Here is a 22,765-nt window from a genome sequence, read left to right on the forward strand (position 1 = left end):
GGGGAATAGAGAAGCTGACATGGGATAGTTGTAAAAGCCAGTAGGGAGCCTTGCTTACAACATATTACAAATCAACAATTCAGTTGTGGCTACTCATCACTTTCGAATCAAAATACAAAGGAAACTACAGATGCTGCAAATCTTGAATTTCTGATTTGTACCACCATAATGTGAGGCTCCCTGCTACAATGTAGATTTATAAGTGAGAAGGAGAATCAGAGAAGTAGGAGAACCAAACAAAATGTAAGAAAAATGAGGAGCAAAATAGCTGGAGTCAAGGAGAAAGAAGATGCAGAAAAAGTATTCGTGTGCGTGTCCAAGAGGTTAGTCACAGGAATAGGATTTAAAAATTATTTTACTGAACATTTGCCTTTACCATGGAATTTTTTATTAGTTATAACATCACTTTTGCTTCATGCCATCTCTTTAGTAAAGAAATACAATAACCACTAATCTTTTCAGTAAGTTATTCTTCAAACTTAATTTCCACCAACTTGCCCCTAATAATTAGTTCAGTGATTACACACTTGAGGTTCACATTTCAAAAACAAGCATGAACGCCTGGTTAAGGGACTCTTGTGGCACATTGGTAATGTCACTATCTCTGGGCCAGAAGATCCAGGTCAAATACCACCTATCATGGAGGTGGATTATAACACGCTTATTCAAATGGATTTAAAAATATTTTTGGACTGCTGTTTGTCTCCTTTGCTAAAGAGTGTTGCCAGGCCTATATAATAGCTATAATACATATTGCACAGAAGAAAATACAAGGGATAGTTTCTTAAAAACTTGACTAAAAGAGATGGACATCTGTTTAATTTACAACAAATGCTCACTTTGATGTAATATGCAACAGAGACACACTGCCATAATCATGAGATATACCTGCAATTCATTGACACCAATTTATAAACAGGAGCTAAAAAATAACATTTTGTATTTTTACACAGCACTTTTTCACTGAGCAACGGATATCTCAAAATTTTTACATCTAATGAAGTCCATTTGAAACATAATCACTGTTGGATTGCATGAAACACAGTGTACAAGAGTAATAGTAAGATGCTTATAGCAGCATTGCTAATAAAGATATTATGCCGCTTAGATTGTTAAAAATACCTTTTTAGTTATAAAATAGTCTTTAGTTTTGGTGTCAACTCCTACCAACAATTAAAAATGTCCCTTTAAATACAATGGCCCACATCATCTTAAACAGAATGGACACAAGGTGGGATGTTGGTATTGGGGTTTGGGATTGAAGGGGTTTAAATCATAGCGGTGACAGTGTTGGGTTTAAGGGAACCTGGTTGGAGCAAAATTAGTTGGCTGTACATTCCAAGTACCAGGGAAGGGCATTGGGTTTGGTGGGGGTGGGGGATTGTCAGTTTAACATTCTCCCAGGAAACACTGTAGATTTTAATTCTACTAACTGTTAATGTGTAGATTTTAAGCTACGTCAGCCAGAACCCTTCAAAGCCTCTGATTCTAACCCAGAATTGGGAATTGTTTCAGTGTCTTCCAGAAACCTGATAATTGCCCAGTTGAAGCTCCAACAGACAGGTCGTTCCCTGGAGTCCAATGCATTGGGACCTGTGCGTAGGTGGAAGCAACAACCATCTTCCCATCAGAAAATCTGAGCCCCTTGGGTTTTCCTATTCTTGTAATCTACTTGTTTGACAGTATTCCATATTAATTATGATTATCCTTGCTGTCTATGCTCAATTTAAACCAACTATTGGTTGGCATTAAGGGCCTTTACACAAGAACTGTTGAAAATCTGTAGTGCGAGGCTGTTCATTATTGCTGTATTAGTGAGAAGACATCACAAACTGTGTACATAAAATCAGTGAGCTGATCCATTATCCAAGATTCACTAATTTAAATGAATTGATTGTGCTCCCTGCACATATTAGCTCTTAAGACCTTTGAGATAATCTCAATGGTAAGTTGCAATAACAAGATGCAAAACTTCACTAGCGTTCAAGCTGTTGTTCAATTATCTGTCAGCCTTTTCAAAGGTGAGTGGGAAGAAAGAAGTTACAAACTGAAGCAAAGGAAAGGAAACCCAACGCAGAGGGGAGGCAGAGTTGCAATGGTAATGTCACTGGACGAGTGATCCACAGTGCCACATTGTTCTGGGAAGATGGGTCTGGATCTGAACATAGCAGATTAAGAAATCTGAAGTCAATTAAAATCTGGAGCTAAAAGCTAATCTAAAGCTGACCATGTAATCACCTTTCAATTGCTGCAAATGGATATCTGATTCATGAATAAGGAAGAAACCTGCCTACATCAACTCTAGACGCACTTCAATGGAAATGGGCAAGCCACTTAAATACTGATCCAGCAACACCAGTGAACAAGATGGCATACTGAATCTAATGAGTGCACAGAATTCACATTTATCTCGAAAAACCAGACATCACAACAGCAGTATGGAATGCTAATTTGGCACTGGCTGTGCCATTCTGAAGCTCAATTTTCCAGCTAACACTCTCTTCATCTTGGACAGCTCAACGCACATTCAATAGCTTTAGATTAGTTGCTTTATTCTTGCTTTGAGTTTACAAGGGTCTGGTGATTCCTATTGTTGTTTTCAGTTGCAAAAGCCTCGAGTGTGTGGTAGGACAGGTGCTGAAGGAGATTTTGCTGAATTCAAAGGTTCTGCACAAATCAATTCTGCCCAGACATGGACGCACTAGCAGAAACTCTCCTTATACGAGTGCATAACTTGAATGAAGAGGTCATGCAGAAGTCAATACTGAATGGCTGGGCATGGAAAAGGAGATAAAAGGACAAAGATTCTCAAACGGGCGGACATAATCACTCAAGGCATTCATGGTGTAATTCTCAAGCTCGGGTAGGAACAAATATGTGAGCTGTCAGTACTTTGGCAATAGTGATTTCACCAAGATTTCCACGTGCTGCAGTCACAATTGTAAAGTCGCAACAAGACAGAGGCCATTTTGCCAGTGTCATAAAAGTGACAGCGTGCATGAACTTATAGACGCTTGGCTCCATTCAACTTGGAGCTGGATATATTTGCACATTCTTGCCTCCACTGTTGCAGAAAGAACAAAGAACCATCACCATTTAATTCTCTTGCCAGATAGAGACAAGGAGGAAACGAAGCATTCGACTCAGCAGGAATTTCATGCTTCCCCATGGTACACCGTGCCACTGATTATATGCAAATTACTTTACAGACAATATGTGCTAACTCTGCCTTCCACCAGAAATGGAAAAGATTTGGCTCACTCACTGCCCAGCTAATGCATGATCACAGACATCCTGATAGTAGTAGTTTGCTGTGTCAACTTTCACCAAGCCATCAACACAAACAGAAGGATGGCTACTTGACAGCATTGACTATCTTCTGGATTAGCAGTGCTGGAAGAGCACAGCAGTTCAGGCAGCATCCGAGGAGCAGTAAAATCGACGTTTTGGACAAAAGACCTTCATCAGGAATAAAGGCAGAGAGCCTGAAGGGTGGAGACATAAGCTAGAGGAGGGTGTGGGTGGGGAGAAAGTAGCGGCGGTGAAGGAGGCCCAGGACCTCCATGTCCTCGGCAGAGTGGGAGGGGGAGTTGAAATGTCGGGCCACAGGGCAGTGTGGTTGATTGGTACGGGTGTCCCGGAGATGTTCCCTAAAGCGCTCTGCTAAGAGGTGTCCAGTCTCCCCAATGCAGAGGAGACCGCATCGGGAGCAACGGATACAATGGAAATATATCCCTGGTGGTGGGGTCTTTTTGGAGGTGGCGGAAGTGTCGGCGGATGATTTGGTTTATGCGAAGGTTGGTAGGGTGGAAGGTGAGTTCTGTCCTTGTTACGGTTGGAGCAGTGGGGTCTGAGGGCGGAGGTGCGGGACGTGGACGAGATGCGTTGGAGGGCATCTTTAACCACATGGGAAGGGAAATTGTGGTCTCTAAAGAAGGAGGCCATCTGGTGTGTTCTGTATCTCTGCCGTTGAAGGAGAGCATTCCATAGGCCTTCTTTACAATCTTATCTACCTGTACTGCTATCCTTAGCAGAGTGGTATCAAGATTGAAGTTGGTCTGCTGTGTGCTACGTAGCTGCGTAATCATGAGATAGCAGCCTATGCCAGCAGTTGTACAATGAGCAACTGAAGAGAAGAAGTATACAGAAAAGCAGTGGAAAGACAAGGGATAAGGCTTAGAAGAGTTGCATAGTCCTTTGTCATCCAGGTTCTCCATGTAGAACTAATTCTACTGTGCCTGAATAATGTAAGTAATTTCCTGGAGGACAGGTTAGTGGATTGGGCACAAAAGTGGCATAGGGAATTCAACTCTGATAGGTGTGAGATAATGCACTTAGGGAGGTCAAACAGTAAATAGGACTATGCAATAAACAGGAATACATTGAGACGAGTAGATGACAGATACATTGAGATGCAAGTGCACAGGTCCCTAAGGGTAGCAGTACAGGTAGATAAGATTGTAAAGAAGGCCTATGGAATGCTCTCCTTCAACGGCAGAGATACAGAACACAAGAGAATGAAATAATATAAGATACTAATGTGGCCACAACTGGAGTTTGGGTTAGTCGGAGGAGAGGGAGGAGAAGAGAGACAGAGAGAGGCACAGAGAAACTGACAGAGAAAGACTGTAAGGGGGTTACAAGCTTTGAATTGAATCATTTACTGCCACATGTATTCTACTTAAAATAGTGAAAAGTGTGCACCATCACCATGCATGGTGCCATTCACATTGACTTAAGATAAAATAAAAAGTAAAGCAAGATAACAAAGAAAATCCAACTTTTCCTTCTCCAGCTATACATGGCTACACCAGTCCACACCATGCCACCAGAGTTGCCACTTTGGGCTTCCCAAACCATGCCATGCCGCTGGCAAAGTGCCCAGAATGGACATCTGCCCATGGCATGCTGCTGCCAGGGGTCCACTCCATGTGGAAGCATTAGCCCTGCTCCAGACTTCACAGGCCGGCTGACGCTGTAGCCATGCTGCCTCTGAAGACATCAATGCCATTCCAGAGCCTGTCAAAGCTGACCTCCTGCTGAAGAACTCTCTTTATCAGGTAAGTTTGAATAAAAAGTAATAAAACAGAGTTAAAAAAAGGGGAAAAAAGACAAAGAAGAAGAAAAAGCGGACAAAGAGGGCAAGCTCGGGCACAGGAGCCTGGATGCTGCCTACTCCACCGCCACCATCTTCATTTAACGAGTAGAGAAACATGTTGATGGTTCATTATCATTTATGGGTAGATAGATATTATTCATTTGTAATGGAGTGCAATTCTTGTTAAGTAGAGAATTCTGTTCCATGCTCCATTGGTTGAGAATACAGATAAGTTGGAGAACTTAGAAAACTTTTTGAAACACTTAATTATTGTGACATCACTGGGAATAAAAATGATTAATTTCCAGTATGCTACCCGAGTGACGCATAACAATTTTGCTAAGTATTAGGCCAAATAGAAAAACCAAAGAACTGTGGATACTGGAAATCAGAAACAAAATCAAACATTGCTGGAAATACACAGGTTACCAAAACATGAGCTCTACTTTCTCTCCACAAATGCTTCTAGACCTGCTGAAGTTTTCCAACAAATTCTGATTTTGTTGCAAAGTATTAGAATATTTATACCTTAAATAAACCATTGAAAATAAGACAGATAATCAAGTCATGATTGTAATTTGTTGGGGTCATTTATTATTATATATGATGTTAATGAAATCATTTAATATGACTGCCATTTTCAATAATCTCTTACTTTCGACAATGAACGAAATGCTTTCATGCAGAAGTTCTAAACTTATTTCAAGTCAGGTAATAAAGATATACATACCCTGTAGACATAGTCAAGTAAAGGTGCTTTGCGTGCCATTTGGTCTTCCATCAAGGTTGCACTAATAGGTTCCAGTAGTGCCTCCACTGACATTGCCATGCACCAATCCAAGAGGCAGAGCAACAGAGATACTATTAACTAAAAAGGAAGAAAATATAATGCAGTGTTGTGCATTACTTATAATCATAAGCTGTGCCATGCAATTAAATAATGGTAACATATCCTCAAGCTCACCCGTTTATCCGCATCAACAGATGAGTGTTCTGCACTTGGCAGCAGAAATGCAATAGTAGCCACAAGGATCTGCATTAAAAAGTAATTTACATTTATACGAAGGCACACAATATATACATATTTTGTTCATATTTATTGTTTTAATTAGTACAGAAAGCTGGCATGGTTGTCATACCCTCAAACCCTCAATCTTGAAAGAAAGCAATTTACCTCAGCAATTTTTTTGGGGAGCTGTGATTCATACTTCTCAAGACGCTCCATGTGAATAACCAATAGCTTTAGCATGTCACATGCCACTTCAGCAACCAGTTTGTTTGAAAACTGGAGACAAACCAGAAGACAGTAAAGAAATATATCAAAATTATTTTACACGAGAAATATCTGATCACTACAATGTAACCTTATCTCAAAACCAAGCACGTCATGGCTGATGCTGTGCCCAGACTTTGGACTGGGTGATACCAGTCCTTGGTCAGTTTGATAAAAAACTAGGTAAAAACAATGACTGCAGATGCTAGAAACCAGATTTTGGATTAGTGGTGCTGGAAGAGCACAGCAGTTGGATGCTGCCTGAACTGCTGTGCTCTTCCAGCACCACTAATCCAAAAACTTGGTCAGTTTGAGGCAAGTTGGGTCAGGTGCGGTCAAAGATTGCTCACAGCACAGAAACAGAGAGAGCATGAGCAGTTAAGTGGATGACTGGTCTGGTGTCAAACTGAATCATTACAGCATTGTTCAGTTTTTTTTAAAGTTTTACTTGATTATATTGAAAATTGATGTATAGCACATTACAATTAAATCTAGTTTTCAGATGGTGTTAGTTTGTAGATAGCTGGCTTTGAGACATGTAGAAAAAATATTATATTCAAGTTAAGTAAGTTTTGCTTCAGAAGACTGTCAATTAAAAACTAAAAATACAAGGCTTATTATACAATGAAATATTTAAAAAGATGTAAAAAGAATACTTTGTGTGAATGTTAACTCAAAGAACACTAGAAAATATATCAAACCTATCATTTCATATAAACTGTGTTAAGAAGATAAAAAACACATCAGCCAGATGAATATCCTCAAAGAAAATAGCTTGACAATAATTATTGTTAAATATTTGTTATTACTGATGCCCAAGTGATGGCCATGATTTTTGGGTCATACTCAAGACATCTACACTTCAATGTCTATCATCAAATATTAATTTCCAATATACGATCAGCTTCACACAACATTCTACCCTCAAATCAAAGATAATTCTACATCTGCATATCAGTAATTTAACTAATGTGGGAATTGAGTCCAATTTTCAACTGTAATAATTTGATCATTCATTACGTTTTTGTTGAAAACTTGACAAAGTATATATCAAGCCCGACAGTTGCTTAATTAGGCTTTTATTTAAAATGAGAGAGAATTAAAAAATTGCACACACATTCAGTGAGGATTCCTATTGCTCAATACCTTATGCATTTCACTTGAATTCTATCTAAGATAGATTCAGTTGGATCTCTAAAATATTCATCTTTTCATTTGAGAAGCAATTTCTTAACATATTTGAAATGACTGATCATCAAACATGCTTCCAATGCTATGAAACATAATGACATTGTTTCACAGGAACAGAAATATTGGAATAGTTATCACAAATGCTGACTCTCAATATTAGTTAAAAAGTTAATTTTCCCACATCTTTGTTTTCCAATGGTAAACTGAATTTTAATCTAGCCGCTGAAACACCACACACGACCAAAAGAACAGAGAGATACAGTTTGATTTGGTTTTGTTTGTTTGTTCTTAAGTTCACCTTTAAATAAGCATATTACACCAGAAAGAATGCCATTACCTTCAGTGTCACACCTAACACGTTCAGTGCATCTTGGAGCTGTGGATGGTTTGTGCACTGCACCAGCTCTTCACTAATCCAGATTCCAAGACTACACATCGCTATACATCTAAATCAAAAAAGTAGAAACATTTTATCAGATTTGATTGAATGCTGTCTTTTGAAAATTTTCAACATTCACTTTTCCTTTTCTATACTTCAAGTCTTCTTAAACCACTCACCTCACGTGGCCAAAATAATGAGTGGGTAATCTCAACTGTTAGAAGATGCATTGAGCCACAATTTTTGCTCTTACATGGCAAATTACTAAAGTTTTACTCAGATACTTCTTCACATCATCACTGTGGAAATTACAAACTCAGAGGAATGAGGCAATTAAACACACTCCACATCAATTCAATCCTAATCCACGGGCACATTGGCTCAGTGGTTAACTCTGCTTTAAAGCACCAGGGACCAGAGTTCGATTCCACCCTTGGGAAACTAAGTGTGTGCAGTTTGCACATTCTCAGTGTCTGTGTGCGTTTCCTCTGGGTGCTCCGGTTTCCTCCCACAGTCCAGGATGTACAGGTTAGGTGGATTAACTATGCTAAAACGCACAGTACCCAGAGATGTGCAGGCTAGTTGGATTTTGGGGAAAGGTAGGGACATAGGGATGAGATAGGGAAGTGGGATGCTCTTCAGAGGTTCATGTGGACTTGATGAGCTGAATGGCATGCTTCCACACAGTAGAAATTTATGCTTCTAATCAATCTTTCAACATTGCTGAAAATGAATGTAGTGCTAATGCAATGTTCTCAATTTTTTGTGCATGCGCTGCATGAACCTCATTGAGAGTCCATATTTGGCTAATATTTTGTTTACCATTAGGAAATGCAATGTTCTTACCCCACTCTCTGCAACTGGATCCTCAGTTTACTGACCCACAGGCCACAATCAATGAAGATTGGGGACAATATTTCATCCTCACTAACACTCAACACTGCAGTGCCCCCCCGTCCCCAGGGCTGCGTACTCAGCCCCCTATTGTACTCACTGTATACCCATGACTGCGTCGCCAAATATCAGACTAATGCCATTTCGCTGATGACATCACCATAGTCGGTCAAAACGCAGATGGCGACGAAACAGACTACGGACGGGAGGTGGAAGACCTGGAAAAATGGTGCACTGAGAACAACCTAGCTCTCAATGCCAACAAAACCAAGGAAATCATAATGAGTTACTCATGCCCCTCTATATATTAACAACATAGAGGTGGAACGAGTGGAGTGTGTCAAGGCCATGGAAGTGGTCATCCACAACAAGCTTCCTTGGACTCTTCATGTGGACCCACTGGTTACAAAGGCCCAACAATGTCTCTTCTTCCTCAGGCAGCTGAGGAAATTTGGCATGACAGTGAATACCCTTGCCAACTTTTATAGGTGCACCATCGAGAGCATTCTGTCTAGATGTATCACTATCTGGTATGGCAACTGTACCATTCAGGATCGGAGAGTGTTACAGATACTGGTGAATTCGGCCTGGACAATCACAAAGGCAAACTTCTCACCTACAGAATCCATCTACCAGGTCCCCTGTCAACAGAAGGCCGCCAGCATTATCAAAGATCCATCCCACCCTGGCAATGCCTTTCTACAACCTCTACCATTAGGGAGAAGGTACAGAAACCTGAACACGCGCACCAGCCGGTTTCGTAACAGTTCCTACCCTATTGTTGTTAGAATACTGAATGGACTCTCAAACTCTTAACATTCGTCTGTATCTATGTTTTTGTTTTTGCCGTTATTTACCTATTATTTACTTATCTATGCTACTTATCTCTGTGATCTGCCAGTATTGCTTGCAAGATAAAGCTTTTCACTGTGCTTCGGTACACGTGACAATAAATTCAATTCAATGTGATCTCAACACTCATTTTTGCATCATATATACAGGCACTTTAATCTTATTTATATTTTTGTTCATAAATTAGTATGATAAAAGCAAAATAAGTGCTGCTTTTTAATTTCATAAGGAGTGCTTTACACTTTGATACTCAAACGTTAGCAGGTATTCGTTAAGTAAATATGTAGAAATGAAGTGAATTATCTGTATGTGCCTCAAGTTAGGGAGGATCTGAGGGCATTAGAAAGCCAAGAAGATTCATGCAAATGGTTCTAGGGATGAGGTTACTTAGGTTACATCAACAGATTAGAGATGTTGGCCTGGCATTCCTGACGAAGGGAATACTGGGAGCAGATTTGATGGTCATTTTCAAACTCACGAGGGGGAACAATATTTTTGCCTTCAGTGTTTAGGATCTAAACACCTGAGACTGTTGGCAACATGTTCAATTCAGCCATTCAAAACAGAAACAGATTATTATCTGACAATAAAGAATATGCAGGTTCACTGGGAGAATGCAGTGAAGTGGCAGTCGGTGAATTATTTTTACAGAGAATTAGTGTGGACACGAGCAGTTCATATGGCCTCCTCCTGTGCTATGATTTTGTATTATATGAACATAATAAGATTTCTTCTATAAAAATATCCACATGGGGTTAAAGCAATATTATAACCATACCTATGGCTTCACAGAAATTTTTACTGGATAAAACCATGCAAACACATTTCTTGTCCATTTAAATAACTTAATTTACTGTTATAAAAGATGACAATTGGAAAAAAGTTAGAATTTTCATGACAAACCTAAATTAGAAGTCTACTAGCTATTGTAAAGTGTGTGTATTACTATCAGAAGTTGCAAAATGTCACTGTGAGAAAATAAATTTCACCAAGAACAAATATTAAACTCAACAAAGGTTTCAGTGAAACGAATACTCCTTAATATTTCTTACTTCCACTTTCTTTAAAAGGTATCTACGTTTTTAAAAAACACTTACCGTGCAGTCTCACAGGTTTCATTCCTTGCATTTTTTATCAGAATATTTATCAAGTAATCCTAAAATTGATCAGATTACAACAATATTTTAGTACAACACTTTTGGATTATTTTACATGCAGATACAGCAATATTGTACTTAAAACTCCATGTGAAGGTTAGTCAGAATATTTGAAGAACACAATAGCCCTTTGTTAAAAAAATACATCAGCAAAAAAATGGGAGAGTAAAATAAAAAACATATTTTTAAAATTAGAAACAAATATAGCATATTGAAAGTCTGGTCCATTTGCAGGCATCAGCGGTTAGCATTCTTGCCAAAAGGTAAATACACAGTGAATGAGACTTAAAAAAAAGTCATTTTAAGGAAAAGTGCTTTGAAGGAAGCAATTGACATTAAGCAGGCAAATGTGCAAAGAACAGATGCCTGCTTAAAAGCACATAACTGAAGGCAATTATTTGACAGATCAAATCACTTAAAACTGTAAAGTGCATTAATGACCACTAACTTGATTAAAATCCTATGATGAAAATCATACTTTTTAGAGTAAAAATTTCATTTCAAAGTTATTTCTGTAATTTCTTTCATAAACATGTGAAGTTAATGGAAATCCTGAGGACACACTAACATTCATAGTTCAATAGTTTTTCCAAATTAAAATGTCAGTAATAAAACATTGTCCACCTTATCACCTGAGCACATCAATATAAAACACCCATAAAAACATTATACAAAATAAAAACACAGTAGCATTAGTGGATTGAACCATTATGGAGATTTCCATTTATTTTTTTAAACTCATAACTTGGGATAATGCCACAGTTTGACGAGATTTCTAAAAAACCTCCTGCACTTGCAACCTCTACCACCCAAAAATACAGGGCAGCAGCTGTATGGAACAACATAATCTCCAACTTTCCTTCCAAGTCACACAACATCTGAAATATGTTGTCATTTTTCCACTGTGACAATATCCAGTAACTTCAATGGTACGGTGGGATACCTTCATCATTTTGACAAAAGCAAGTTAAGAAGACTGCTCACCACCAACTTTTCAAAGGCAAAAATGTTGGCCTTGTCAAAACGACCACAGCCTTTGATTGGATAAAAACATTCTGCTAACAATTCTTAAAAGACAGAAATAAACAAATATTCATTTCTGATAGTTACCAGGTATTGTCAGTTCCTGACATCACTTATTTTTCCTGCAAAGGTGAAATGTTTGATTAAAACTAAAGTACTGCTGTACTGTGTACCATATAAAACCTACTATGCGAGATTCCTTACTAAAATTCAAAAATATTTAAGATATAAAATAAACCTATTAATGAAATTAAAAAATACATTTCTGCCAATTTGGAGATAAATTTGGCACATTGCAATGCAATGGAAAAATCTTAATACAATCTCATTCCAACCCTGCCAATGGAGAAATGGAAAACTTTAAGGGCAATCATAACCAACAGCAGGGGAAAAAAAACTCATTATAACTTATTACTAATACTCTTCAATTTGTACTGATTGCCAAACTGAATCAACTTTCTTCACATACCAGTCTAAAACAACAAACAAAGCACTAAACATATCTAAAATAAAAACAAACCATTAGATGAGATCAGATTACAGTGAGAGGAGGGAAGTGATAGGGAAAGGTATTGCTTGGAAGAAGTGGAAGAATGGGGTTTCTAATATGGATAGCTAGCCTGAAATGGGAACTACGAATGGTGATGAACTGGGAGACTGGAGTCAAATTGAAGTTCCCACAGTTTTTAGTTTCATCAAGAATCTGACACTGAGTCCTGAGCATATTTTACACTTGGCAAATGCTGGAAATTGGAGCCTTTTTATACTTCTTGTATCTTTCATGCTTTTGATACATTTGTGTGCTATGAATATTTCTTGATGTTTTATTTGTATAAACTCCTGGTATGGATTCTTAATGTACTCAGAATATGCTGGTTGGGTTGGAACGATTTTGGGAAGTGACCATGGATCACGGTCACAATTGGCAATTAATGCAAGTATTGCCAAACTGATAACAAGAACCGAACATAAGATCTGAATATAACAAGAGGATATCCTTTCATGAGAGTAGGGGAGAAAAAGAATAAATTTGGAGAGGTTCTGCACCCAAATTTTAAGCAGACTAGGAGAGAGAAGAGCAGTCACAAGAAGTTGGAGAAAAGCAAAACTAACAAGGATAAACTGTCTTCTTTTATAAAATAACACTTGTTTAATAGGGACCTAGCTGAATACCATTGGATTAAATGTCTTCTTGCTCAAAATTTACTGTCAGGTCTCTGAACCTCTTACATTATGTTGAGAGAGGAATCATGTGCATGCAGCTGAATTTCAGTCGAAGTTCAGTCTCAATTGCAGGTGATCTGAAAGCATTTAATCTGTCATGGTCTTTAATTAAACTTTTAAAGAAAGTTGATTGGCTAGCCCATGCGAGATAGAAGATTTTATTTACTAGACTGAGGATTTCTGAATGTTACTCCCATGAGATTACCTTTTACTTTAAATGGAAAAGTTCTCCAACTAGTTGCCCTCAAACTCAACATTTTTAAACTCAAGACTTGATTTCCAAACATTTTGGATTTGGCTCCAGAGAAAGAGTCCATGATATCTTTCAAAGTGAATTAGATATCTGAAACAATGAACCTCAAATAACAGGAGAATGGTACAAATTGAAGACAGCCAACATAGGCTCAATAGGTTGACTGCTGCAGCAAAGAAGGTAGGCATTGTATAAATTTAGTTGAAGTCAGAGATAATGTGTAACTATTTCATTTATTCTGCATGGACAGCAAGAGTAAATGAGGAACTAAAATCTTACTAAACTAAACTATAACTATAATTTTCTCAATGTATTATGGAAAATAATTGAAACAAATACAAAAAAGTAAGTTAAATCTCAAGATTCATGCGGTGTAAGGAGAAACCAAAATTAAGAGGCAATATCTTTTTTAAAAAGGCGAAGAGTTGTGAATGTTGGAAGTCTGAAGCAAAAACAGAAATTGCTCGAGAAACTCTATGGAAAGAAAACAGAGTTAATGTTTCGGAGTTGGCTACCCTTCTTCAGAAGGGCCCAAAATGGTATATATGTTTACATCTCCATCAATGCTGCTAGATCTGCCAAGTTTCTCCAGCGATTTGGTTTTATCTGTTTCAGGACTTATAAACTCAATAAATTCTTTTTTGACAATGGTGAGGCTGATGGTACTCACGAGTTACACACAAAGCACAGCAGAACATGTTAGAACTGCTGCATTCAGGTATAAGAGGTTTAACACCATTATTAGTCATAATTACCACTCTGGCTCAGAAAATTTAATTTTACAAGTGTGGAGTCTCATTCCTTCAAAACTGAAACATGTTTTTCAGCCTGCATTCATTTCACTCTCCACTTGTTATATGTTTTCTGCTTCTCTTGTCGATCTCCGTTGTATCTTTATTATATGGGTCATATTTTCAAAGTTATTTCTCCTAATATTAAAAGTACATCATAATTCAGGTGTTGAACATGAACTGAAGTCAGAGGGATCACTTTGTGGTTCAGATGGAAAGTAAAAAAAGTTACAAGTTTGAAACAGGAACAAAATCACACTTGAACATATCCACCTGAAGAAGAGTGAAAGATAGATGACCAATCTCCTCTTAAGAGACTGGTCAGAAACATTCAAATGAAGCAATATTCCATAACTTTAACCGATTTTTTTTTTTCTTAAACAATAGCAGGTTTGATTTCCTGAGCTTCAGAAAATACAATTGGATCTATGAGCTCAGTAGCTTTAGAGTGCTGTTTTTGGGCCGGGGTTGGAACACTGCTTGCAAGTCTAAGCTTTCCTGTGATTAGTCCACTTCACCAGCCTTAATATCCACTCTGTCCCCACAGCCCCACTTTCTGCTCTCAATTCTCCATCAACGACCCCTTTGCTCTCCCACCTGATCTTAACTTGCACAGTCACTGCACCCTGCCTACTGTGATCATCCCCAAAAAACCATTCACTGTGATGATCATCCTAATCAGATGTCTTCTTTAAAATGCATGCCTTAAAGACTGAGGGAAGGTAGTAGGTTTTACTAACAATCCTTCTGGTAGGTCACTAAAGAGAAGAAATTAGAAACTCTGACTTCCCATTGGATTGAAAGACAAAGGGCAATGAAAAGCTGAAGTCAAGTCTTTAGACAATGGAACCTGGCAGAAAATAGGAACTAAAAAATTGATCTTTTTAAATTATTAGTCTAAAAGAAAGATATTTAAAAGAGGTAAACCCAAAAGAGAGATGGAGCATGTGGATGACTATTTTTATTTAACTTTCAAGGATAAAATTGTGATGAAGTTAAGTGCAATTTGCTTTCACTATTACATTATATGTTTGTTGGCTTACTGTGAAATAAAACAACTTAACAATTCACATCAAGTGTTTCAATACCCACTTGCAGAGAGATTGAACAAGTGCAAACACAGGCACAGCAATACATGTAATATTCAGTTTTGATCTTGCATTATCATTGTGTTCAAGACTCCCTACTGTGTAGTTAAATACTTGGTACACTATTGAACACAAGATGGTTAGACCACTTATGGGAGTGAATGTACCAGCGGGAAAGTCTAGGCAATCTCTAAACTTCTAACATGCTGTCTATGCAAAAGAGTTTCATCCTGTCACTCAGAACAAAGAATTTCATTTGAAGAGGTAGGATCAATCTGGCAATGTTTCATCCAAGCTGCATTGTTAACCACATAATAAATCAGCCAATTGCAACACCAAAGCAGGTTATACGCAAGGAGCAACCTTTTTAACATGCATGCATGTGCAACCATCTTAAAGAAACTGCACCGTGCAAAGGTGTGTCATGCACAGCACAAGAGTGTTTGAGGAATAATAGAAGGAGGTCACTGAACTTTACAGTATTTGATGTAAAGTTCACAGTTTTGTCATTATATTATGGAAATAAACTTTCATCTTTCCACATCTGGAGATTTTGCTCCTTGCACAGCTGCTCTTCTGGTCTTGCAATCTTACAAATTTAGTACAGGTATGGCACATGCTTTGCCTCTTTAAATCTCTGCAACATCCATACTGTAGTAGTCCCTCAACTTCTAACATTAATCTTCTGATCTGCTGCACGATATTGGTTTCCTTAAGATAGCTCAATTCCTACTTCAAAATACGTGGTTATTCAGTGTTTTTAATGTGGTGAAGCATCATAAAGCACTTCATGGGATCATTACACAGAACATTGGAGCAGGAGAAGGGCATTCAACCCTGCTCTAACACTCAACATGATCAGGGCTAATCATTGGAATCAGTACCCTGTTCCTGCTTTCTCCTTAAGCCTTTGATTCTCTTAGCACTAAAAATATATATTTAACCCCTTCTTTAAAAATTTAAATGTTTTTGCCTCAACCAAGTTTTGTGGCAGAGAATTCCATATATTTACCACTCTCTGGATGAAAAAACTTCTCATCTGTCATAGGAGGTCTACTCCCCATCTTTTGATTGTGAACACTGGTTTTGGTCAATGAGAACATCTTCCCTGGACCTATTATGTTCAACCCTGTTAGAATTTTATAGGTTTCTATGACAGCACCCCCCCACACACACATTCTTCCCAATAGACCTTACCAATCCTGCCTCTCTTCATTTGTCAGTCCTGATATCCTAGGAATTAGTCCAGTAAACCTTCACTGCACTCCCTCAATAACCAGAATATCCTTCCTTACATTAAGGAGACCAAAACTGCATTCAATGTTCCAAATGCCAATCACAATGACACCAGAACGGAATCCTAGATCAGATGGAGAAAAGGTTCATTAGAGGAGTATGTTTTAAGGAGCTTACAGGCAAAATTTTTTAGCTATCTAGTTATAGCCAGATGATTTTTGTAATGACTTGTGATCCCACCTTGGGAGGGAATTTCAGATCCTTGGCAACGAAGACATGGCTGCCAAGGGAGCACTGATGAAACTTAAAGTTGCGGAAAAGGGCAGAATTGGAGAGGATTTGAGGGCTAATGAGATGCAAAGCCATTGAACAATGATGCAAAGATTCAATCACACCTGAGAATTTAAATTGAAGGCATTATTGGCACTGAGTGGATCAGTGAACAGGGCTTGGTGCAAGTTAAGATACAGGCAGCTAGGTTTTTTTTTAAGATTACTTACAGTGTGGAAACAGGCCCTTCGGCCCAAAAAGTCCACACCGACCCACCGAAGCGCAACCCACCCAGACCCATTCCCCTACATTTACCCCTTCACCTAACACTACGGACAATTTAGCATGACCAATTCACCTGACCTGCGCATTGTTTTAAGTCAGTTCAACCACGAAGGGAAGAAGAAAGCAGGGTAGTAAGGCAAGTTATGGAATATTGAAGTCGAAAAGTAAAATGGATGAAAGTTTCAGTAGTACATTAGTTTAGGCAACAGAATATTTGTTGAATTGCTCATATGCAAAAATGATATGGGGCAAAAGCTCAGTTCAGGGTCCAATCTATCAGCAAGATTGTGAATAACCTAGTTTCATCTGAAACAAATCATGGAATCATTAGCTAGGGAATGGAGTTTGCACCCAAAAATATAGTTTTGGTCTTCCTCTAATACTTAACTGACAGAAACTATTGGATGCTAGATAACAAGTGGAACAACCTAGAGGCAGTGGAGGGATCAAGAGTGGATGTGGTGCAGTAGAGTTAGGTATCAGCAAATATGTTGGATCTAAATGCTTTTAGAAGGACAGCATGCAGATGAGAGAAGGAAATGGGTACACAAGTCATTACGAAAATCATCTGGCTAGAACTAGATAGTTACAAATCGAACCAGGTAAAAGCAATCAACACCCAAATGTTTAATAGAGAAGTGGCATTTACAGGAGGATTGTGGTCCACCTGGCCAAAGCCTGTAGATATAGCCGTAAGATTTGACACATAAATAGTTTGCAGTCTGCCAGTTAAAATGGGGAGCTGCTTCTCCAAAGTGAATGATTTCTACAGCTGCAAAGAAATTTACCAAGATGTAATTTTAAGAATTGCAAGGATCATATCTGACTTAAACAGAAGTTTAAGAGTACATGTCTCGTTAGTCACAGCAACATAAACAAATTTGTCTCTAACACTAATTAAGACTGCAGTCAAAATGTTTGGCACATAAACTTTTTCTCCGTTCCAGTCAGTTAACCTGCATTACCTTGATATCTTCATTCCCTGTGATGATGTCAGCAGCACCAGACACAGGCTGTAACAGTGACATCTGTTGGTACAAATTAGGAAAACAGACCAGAGACCCAAGAAGAATCTGTGCTTCATATCGCGGCGCCTAGGGAATATATCAGATATTTTAAAACGAACACCAGAACAATTTGGTCGAGCAACACACAGATAACACAGGTATATCCTTACTGCATCTCATGCCACAAGCACTATCTTGTTTTGAAGTGCATCAATATTAATAATCATTTACGAGTCAATGATTATGGAAAAGGGCAATCCGGAGTAAATAAGAATTAATCAGGAGACCACCAATTCTAATGGAGAAAGAACAGATCTGACCCAGGTAAACTGGAATTAAGATCGGCAGGCAAATTGAATTGTAATTGAACAATGGACTGCCTTAAAAGAAAGCATGATTTGGGTACAATCAAAATGCATGAAGGAGAAAAAGGCAAAGTCCCTCTGACACAATTAACAAAATTGTCAAATTGAGAATTGGCTGAATTGCAAAATAATTAAAAGGGAATCCAGATGTATTCTATTGACATATAAATTTGGGGCGGCACGATGGCACAGTAGTTAGTACTGCTGCCTCACAGTGCCAGGGATCCAGGTTCGATTCCAGACTTGGGCAACTGTCTTTGTGGAGTTTACACGTTCTCCTGCGTCTGCGCGGGTTTCCTCCGGGCGCTCCGGTTTCCTCCCACAGTCTAAAGATGTGCAGGTCAGGTGAATTAGCCATGCTAAATTGCCCATCGTGTTAGGTGCAATTCTTCAGAGGGTTGGTGTGAACTTGAAGGGCCTGTTTCCACACTGTAGGGAACCTAATCTAATGTAAATCATGAAGTGGCAAAAAGAGGAGTGGGGTTTATTACAGACCAAAATTTAATTTACAGATGGAGGTAAGGACTATGGCCAAGGTACTAAATGAGGTACTGAAAGCATCTACCTTTGCCTTCAGTCATTAGGATAGATTGGAAAAGCTGGAACAGTTTCTTTAGAAAAGATAAAGAGGAAATAAGAGACATTCAAATTCATGGCATGTCTAGACAGAGTAGACAGGAATAAACTTTTCCTATTGATGGAAGGATCAAGAATCTGACGACACCAATTTAAAGACGAAAGTTTAAAAAGTCAAAAAGACCATTTTCCCAAAACAGCAAATGTTTAGGAGCCAGAACAGATTACTGCAGAGGATATTGAAGGAAGATTTTCAAACCAACATTAGAAAATCAAAAGAAAAAAATTGCAGGGATATGGGATAAAAGTGAGGAGACATCACTATATGAAGGTGCTCAGGATAACTGGCTTGGACCTAAGTCCTTGAAGCATCTTAATTTGTGCTGCAACTACTCTAAACAATAAACATTCAGGCTTCATACAATCCTATTTAGAAATATATAGATGCTAAGATTTATAAATCTTTTTTGTGAAAGCAGTACTCCTGAATATACACTGTCTCATTCTTGCTTTCTGATGAAACACCTTTATGCTAGTGCAGTTCACACATTTGATGGCACAGTATCGGCACTGAGCAATCTGTCTCATGTTACACTAATGAACAAACACCTGTTTGAGTGCAGAAATCCAAAGCTATTAACCATTGGAGTCCCCATAACAAAACAGTCATACTCACATCCACCATGTCTGAATTGAGGACTTGGGTTGCAACAGTGATGAAATCTCCAACCATCATAGTGAAACCAGGTAAACCAATTAAAAAGAAGCGGGGTGAACAATGTTTGGTGAGTACGTTCAGCACATCCTAGTTTTAGTTGAAGAAGAAAATAAAGTTTTAGAAAACTAGACTGATGAGCAATTATCATCACAAATATTTAGAATAATCCAGAAATCGAATATTTAAAATGGACTGTGAAGCACAGAAATATATTGCAACATAATTTAATTGGCTGGATTGAAGTAACTATATAGAAAATATTCTTCTGCTCAACAGCAAGTAAATGTTTGCAATTACTGAAGAAATGTGGCTTTTGCCGGTTTTTGACTTTTGTAAGATCTGATATGTTAACAGAAAACATTGAAACACAAGGATTAGCTTCACAAATTTGCATGAAAATTGATATACTACAGTATATTTAAAAAAGTCAAATTTAATTTTAAAAGCCTCTGTTCTTCATTGTGGGTTATATCCAAAAAGATAAACAGGCTTTTTTTTCACATTCCTTTTGACAGTTGGCATTTGAACATGTTTCTGATGGTTAATTTTTAAACCAGGTTGAATCATTTGAGTTATTGGATTTCAAAATTAAACATTCTCTCAGGTAGCAGATGGATCCTACTCATAAAACAAGTACAAAACAAATGCTGACTATAGGACAGAACAAAAGATCTATCTTTATGATAAAGAGGCTGATTAATGTGTCATTTTTTACATCACACCTGTAATTACAAACACAGCCATGCATTGTCCTGGACCATTGTTGTTAGATTTCTGGTATTAAGCAACAGAGGAACAGATGGGAATTCATATCTGTTGACATATGCTGCTTTTTAAAAATGATACCAGAAACCCAAGCTGTAAAAAGGTGACCATAAGTCATTTTCCCAGTGAACAGTACATTCACGTTGGTTTTAGAAAAAATATTTTAAACATTAATTTAGAATGTTCAAGATTCTCACAGATCACCATTGAGATTCGACACACAATATCTGCACACAAATTACTGGTTTTAAAAATAAGACTTTATAATATACCTTTAAGCAGCATACAAAGAATGAAAATAAACTGATGTCCTGGAATACATTATAGTTAATTTTGCAGAAACTAAGAGTTTAGTGTGAAACAATTTGAAAGGTGTGGTCTTGTCCTGCTCACGTTTGACAACAGCAAGTTACCATAAGAACTTGTTTAAACAAGTGCTTTTGGCTGCACTGGATTAATTTTATATATTCAAAAAGGGCAATCTTTACCCACTATCATAGAATCATACCAATCATAGTACAGAGGGGATTTAGAGATCCCCTTCAGCTTATCAAGTCTGAAAGGTGGCAGATGGTGTTTAATTTGGCTAAATGCTATATATTGCATCCTAGTAAAACAAAGAAGGGCAAGATTTGTACACTTAATGGTAGGCCCCTGGGTCATGCTGTAGAACAGAAACCTAGGGGTTCAGGTACATAATTCTTTGAAATTTGCATCACAGGTATACAGGGTGATGAAGAAGGCATTTACCATGCTTGCCTTCATTGCTCAGACCTTTTAAGTATAGGAGTTGAAATATCATACTGAGGTTGTACAGGACTCTTCTGGAGTACTGCTTGCAGTTCCGGTCACCCTGTTATAGGAAGAATACTATTAAACTGGAGGGGGTTCAGAAAAGATTTACCAGCGTGTTGCTGGAACTAGAGGGCTTGAGTTATAAGGATGGGCTGGATAGACTGGGACTTTATTCATTGAAGTATAGGAAGTTGAGGGGTGTCCTTAAGAGGTTTATAAAATCATGAAGGGTATAGATAAGGTGAAGAGAAATGATCTTTACCCTAGGATGGGAGAGTTCAAAACTAGATGGCATATTTTTAAGATGAGAGGAGAAAGATGTAAAAACAACATCAAGAGCAATTTGTTTTTTTTTTATGCAGAGGAAGGGTGGATGCAGGTACAGTTACAACATTCAAAAGCCATTTAGATAGGTAATGAATATGAAGGGTTTGGAGGGATATGGGCCAAATGTAGGGAGATGGGACTAGTTTAGTTTGGGAACACGGCCAGTGTGGACTAAATGGACCAAAGAGTGTGTTTCCATGCTATATGACTCTATGAATAGAAGGGATATTAGCTGTTGCACTGGAAAAAAAATTAAGGGATAATTTCTTTGAATATTCTACTATACATCAGAATTGTCTCATCTTATTTGACCTGGGATTAAGTTTTCAAACCCATATTTTCTTTAACACAAAGTCCACTTGCTTCCACATTCATTTAATTACTCATCCAACCTCTACCTTGGACTGTTTGTCTACACTTTTAATACCTTCTGACATTAACTTCTGCAATGCTGAGTCAACAAGCATTTTCCACCCTCCATAAGTATAAAAATTTGCACCTGCATCCTGATTCATGCTGAGTTTTGTTCAATTATCACTCTCAACATTCTGCAGTGATTTCCAATCTATCAAACCTTTCATTTTTAAGTCCTTAACATTATGTTCCAACACTCATGACCTTATTCTGCCAATCTCTGCAATCTTCACCAGATTTCTGTATTTGTTCAACTCATGCAGCCTCAAAATTCTTCTCCTCACAACAATGGCAGCCAGACTTTCTGTCATTGAAACCTAGATTCTGGAATTTCTTCCTCAACCTCTTTGCCTTTCCAGACCACTGTCCTCTTTTAAGAGACCACTTAAAAATATACCTCTTTGGTTAAGCTAACGCCCCCTTCTTTAGCTTGTTGTCAACTTTTGACTGATTACACCCTTGAAGCTTCCTAGAATATTTTGTTACATTAAAAGGTGCTGGATCACAGCTGTTACTGAATAAGGCAATGCAGATATAATTGTCAGATCAGCATTGATCATCTCACAAATCAGTTTCCAAACACCTTCAGAGACTAAACTTCTTTCTGAGCAGACACCGCTGAATCTAACAAGATTGACCAACTTCAAAATATTTACCCTGGATTAAAATTTATTCAATTTGAGTCACGAAGCAAGTTAAGAACAAAAAAAATGAACTGTATACACAATTATTTTCTACCATGTTTTCACACAATAAGTTATTTTTTTAAAATGCAGCACTTTAA

At 37.9% G+C, this 22,765-nt stretch overlaps 1 protein-coding gene across 7 annotated transcripts in view; it reads right to left on the reverse strand.

Annotated features, from left to right (window-relative positions):
- The window catches only part of ralgapa2 (Ral GTPase activating protein catalytic subunit alpha 2), a 585,975-nt gene that overhangs the window by 338,343 nt on the left and 224,867 nt on the right, over positions 1–22,765 (reverse strand). For all 7 annotated transcript variants that reach the window (XM_043696530.1, XM_043696529.1, XM_043696527.1 and 4 more), the window contains 7 exons: positions 19,639–19,767; positions 17,980–18,108; positions 10,785–10,843; positions 7,900–8,008; positions 6,273–6,383; positions 6,063–6,131; positions 5,829–5,966 (listed from right to left, as the gene is read on the reverse strand). In XM_043696530.1, coding sequence (XP_043552465.1) covers positions 5,829–5,966; positions 6,063–6,131; positions 6,273–6,383; positions 7,900–8,008; positions 10,785–10,843; positions 17,980–18,108; positions 19,639–19,767 — 744 coding nt within the window. The remainder of the gene's footprint in view (positions 1–5,828; positions 5,967–6,062; positions 6,132–6,272; positions 6,384–7,899; positions 8,009–10,784; positions 10,844–17,979; positions 18,109–19,638; positions 19,768–22,765) is intronic.

Source organism: Chiloscyllium plagiosum, chromosome 9, assembly GCF_004010195.1.
Source record: "Chiloscyllium plagiosum isolate BGI_BamShark_2017 chromosome 9, ASM401019v2, whole genome shotgun sequence".
Classification (NCBI taxonomy): Eukaryota; Metazoa; Chordata; class Chondrichthyes; order Orectolobiformes; family Hemiscylliidae; genus Chiloscyllium; species Chiloscyllium plagiosum.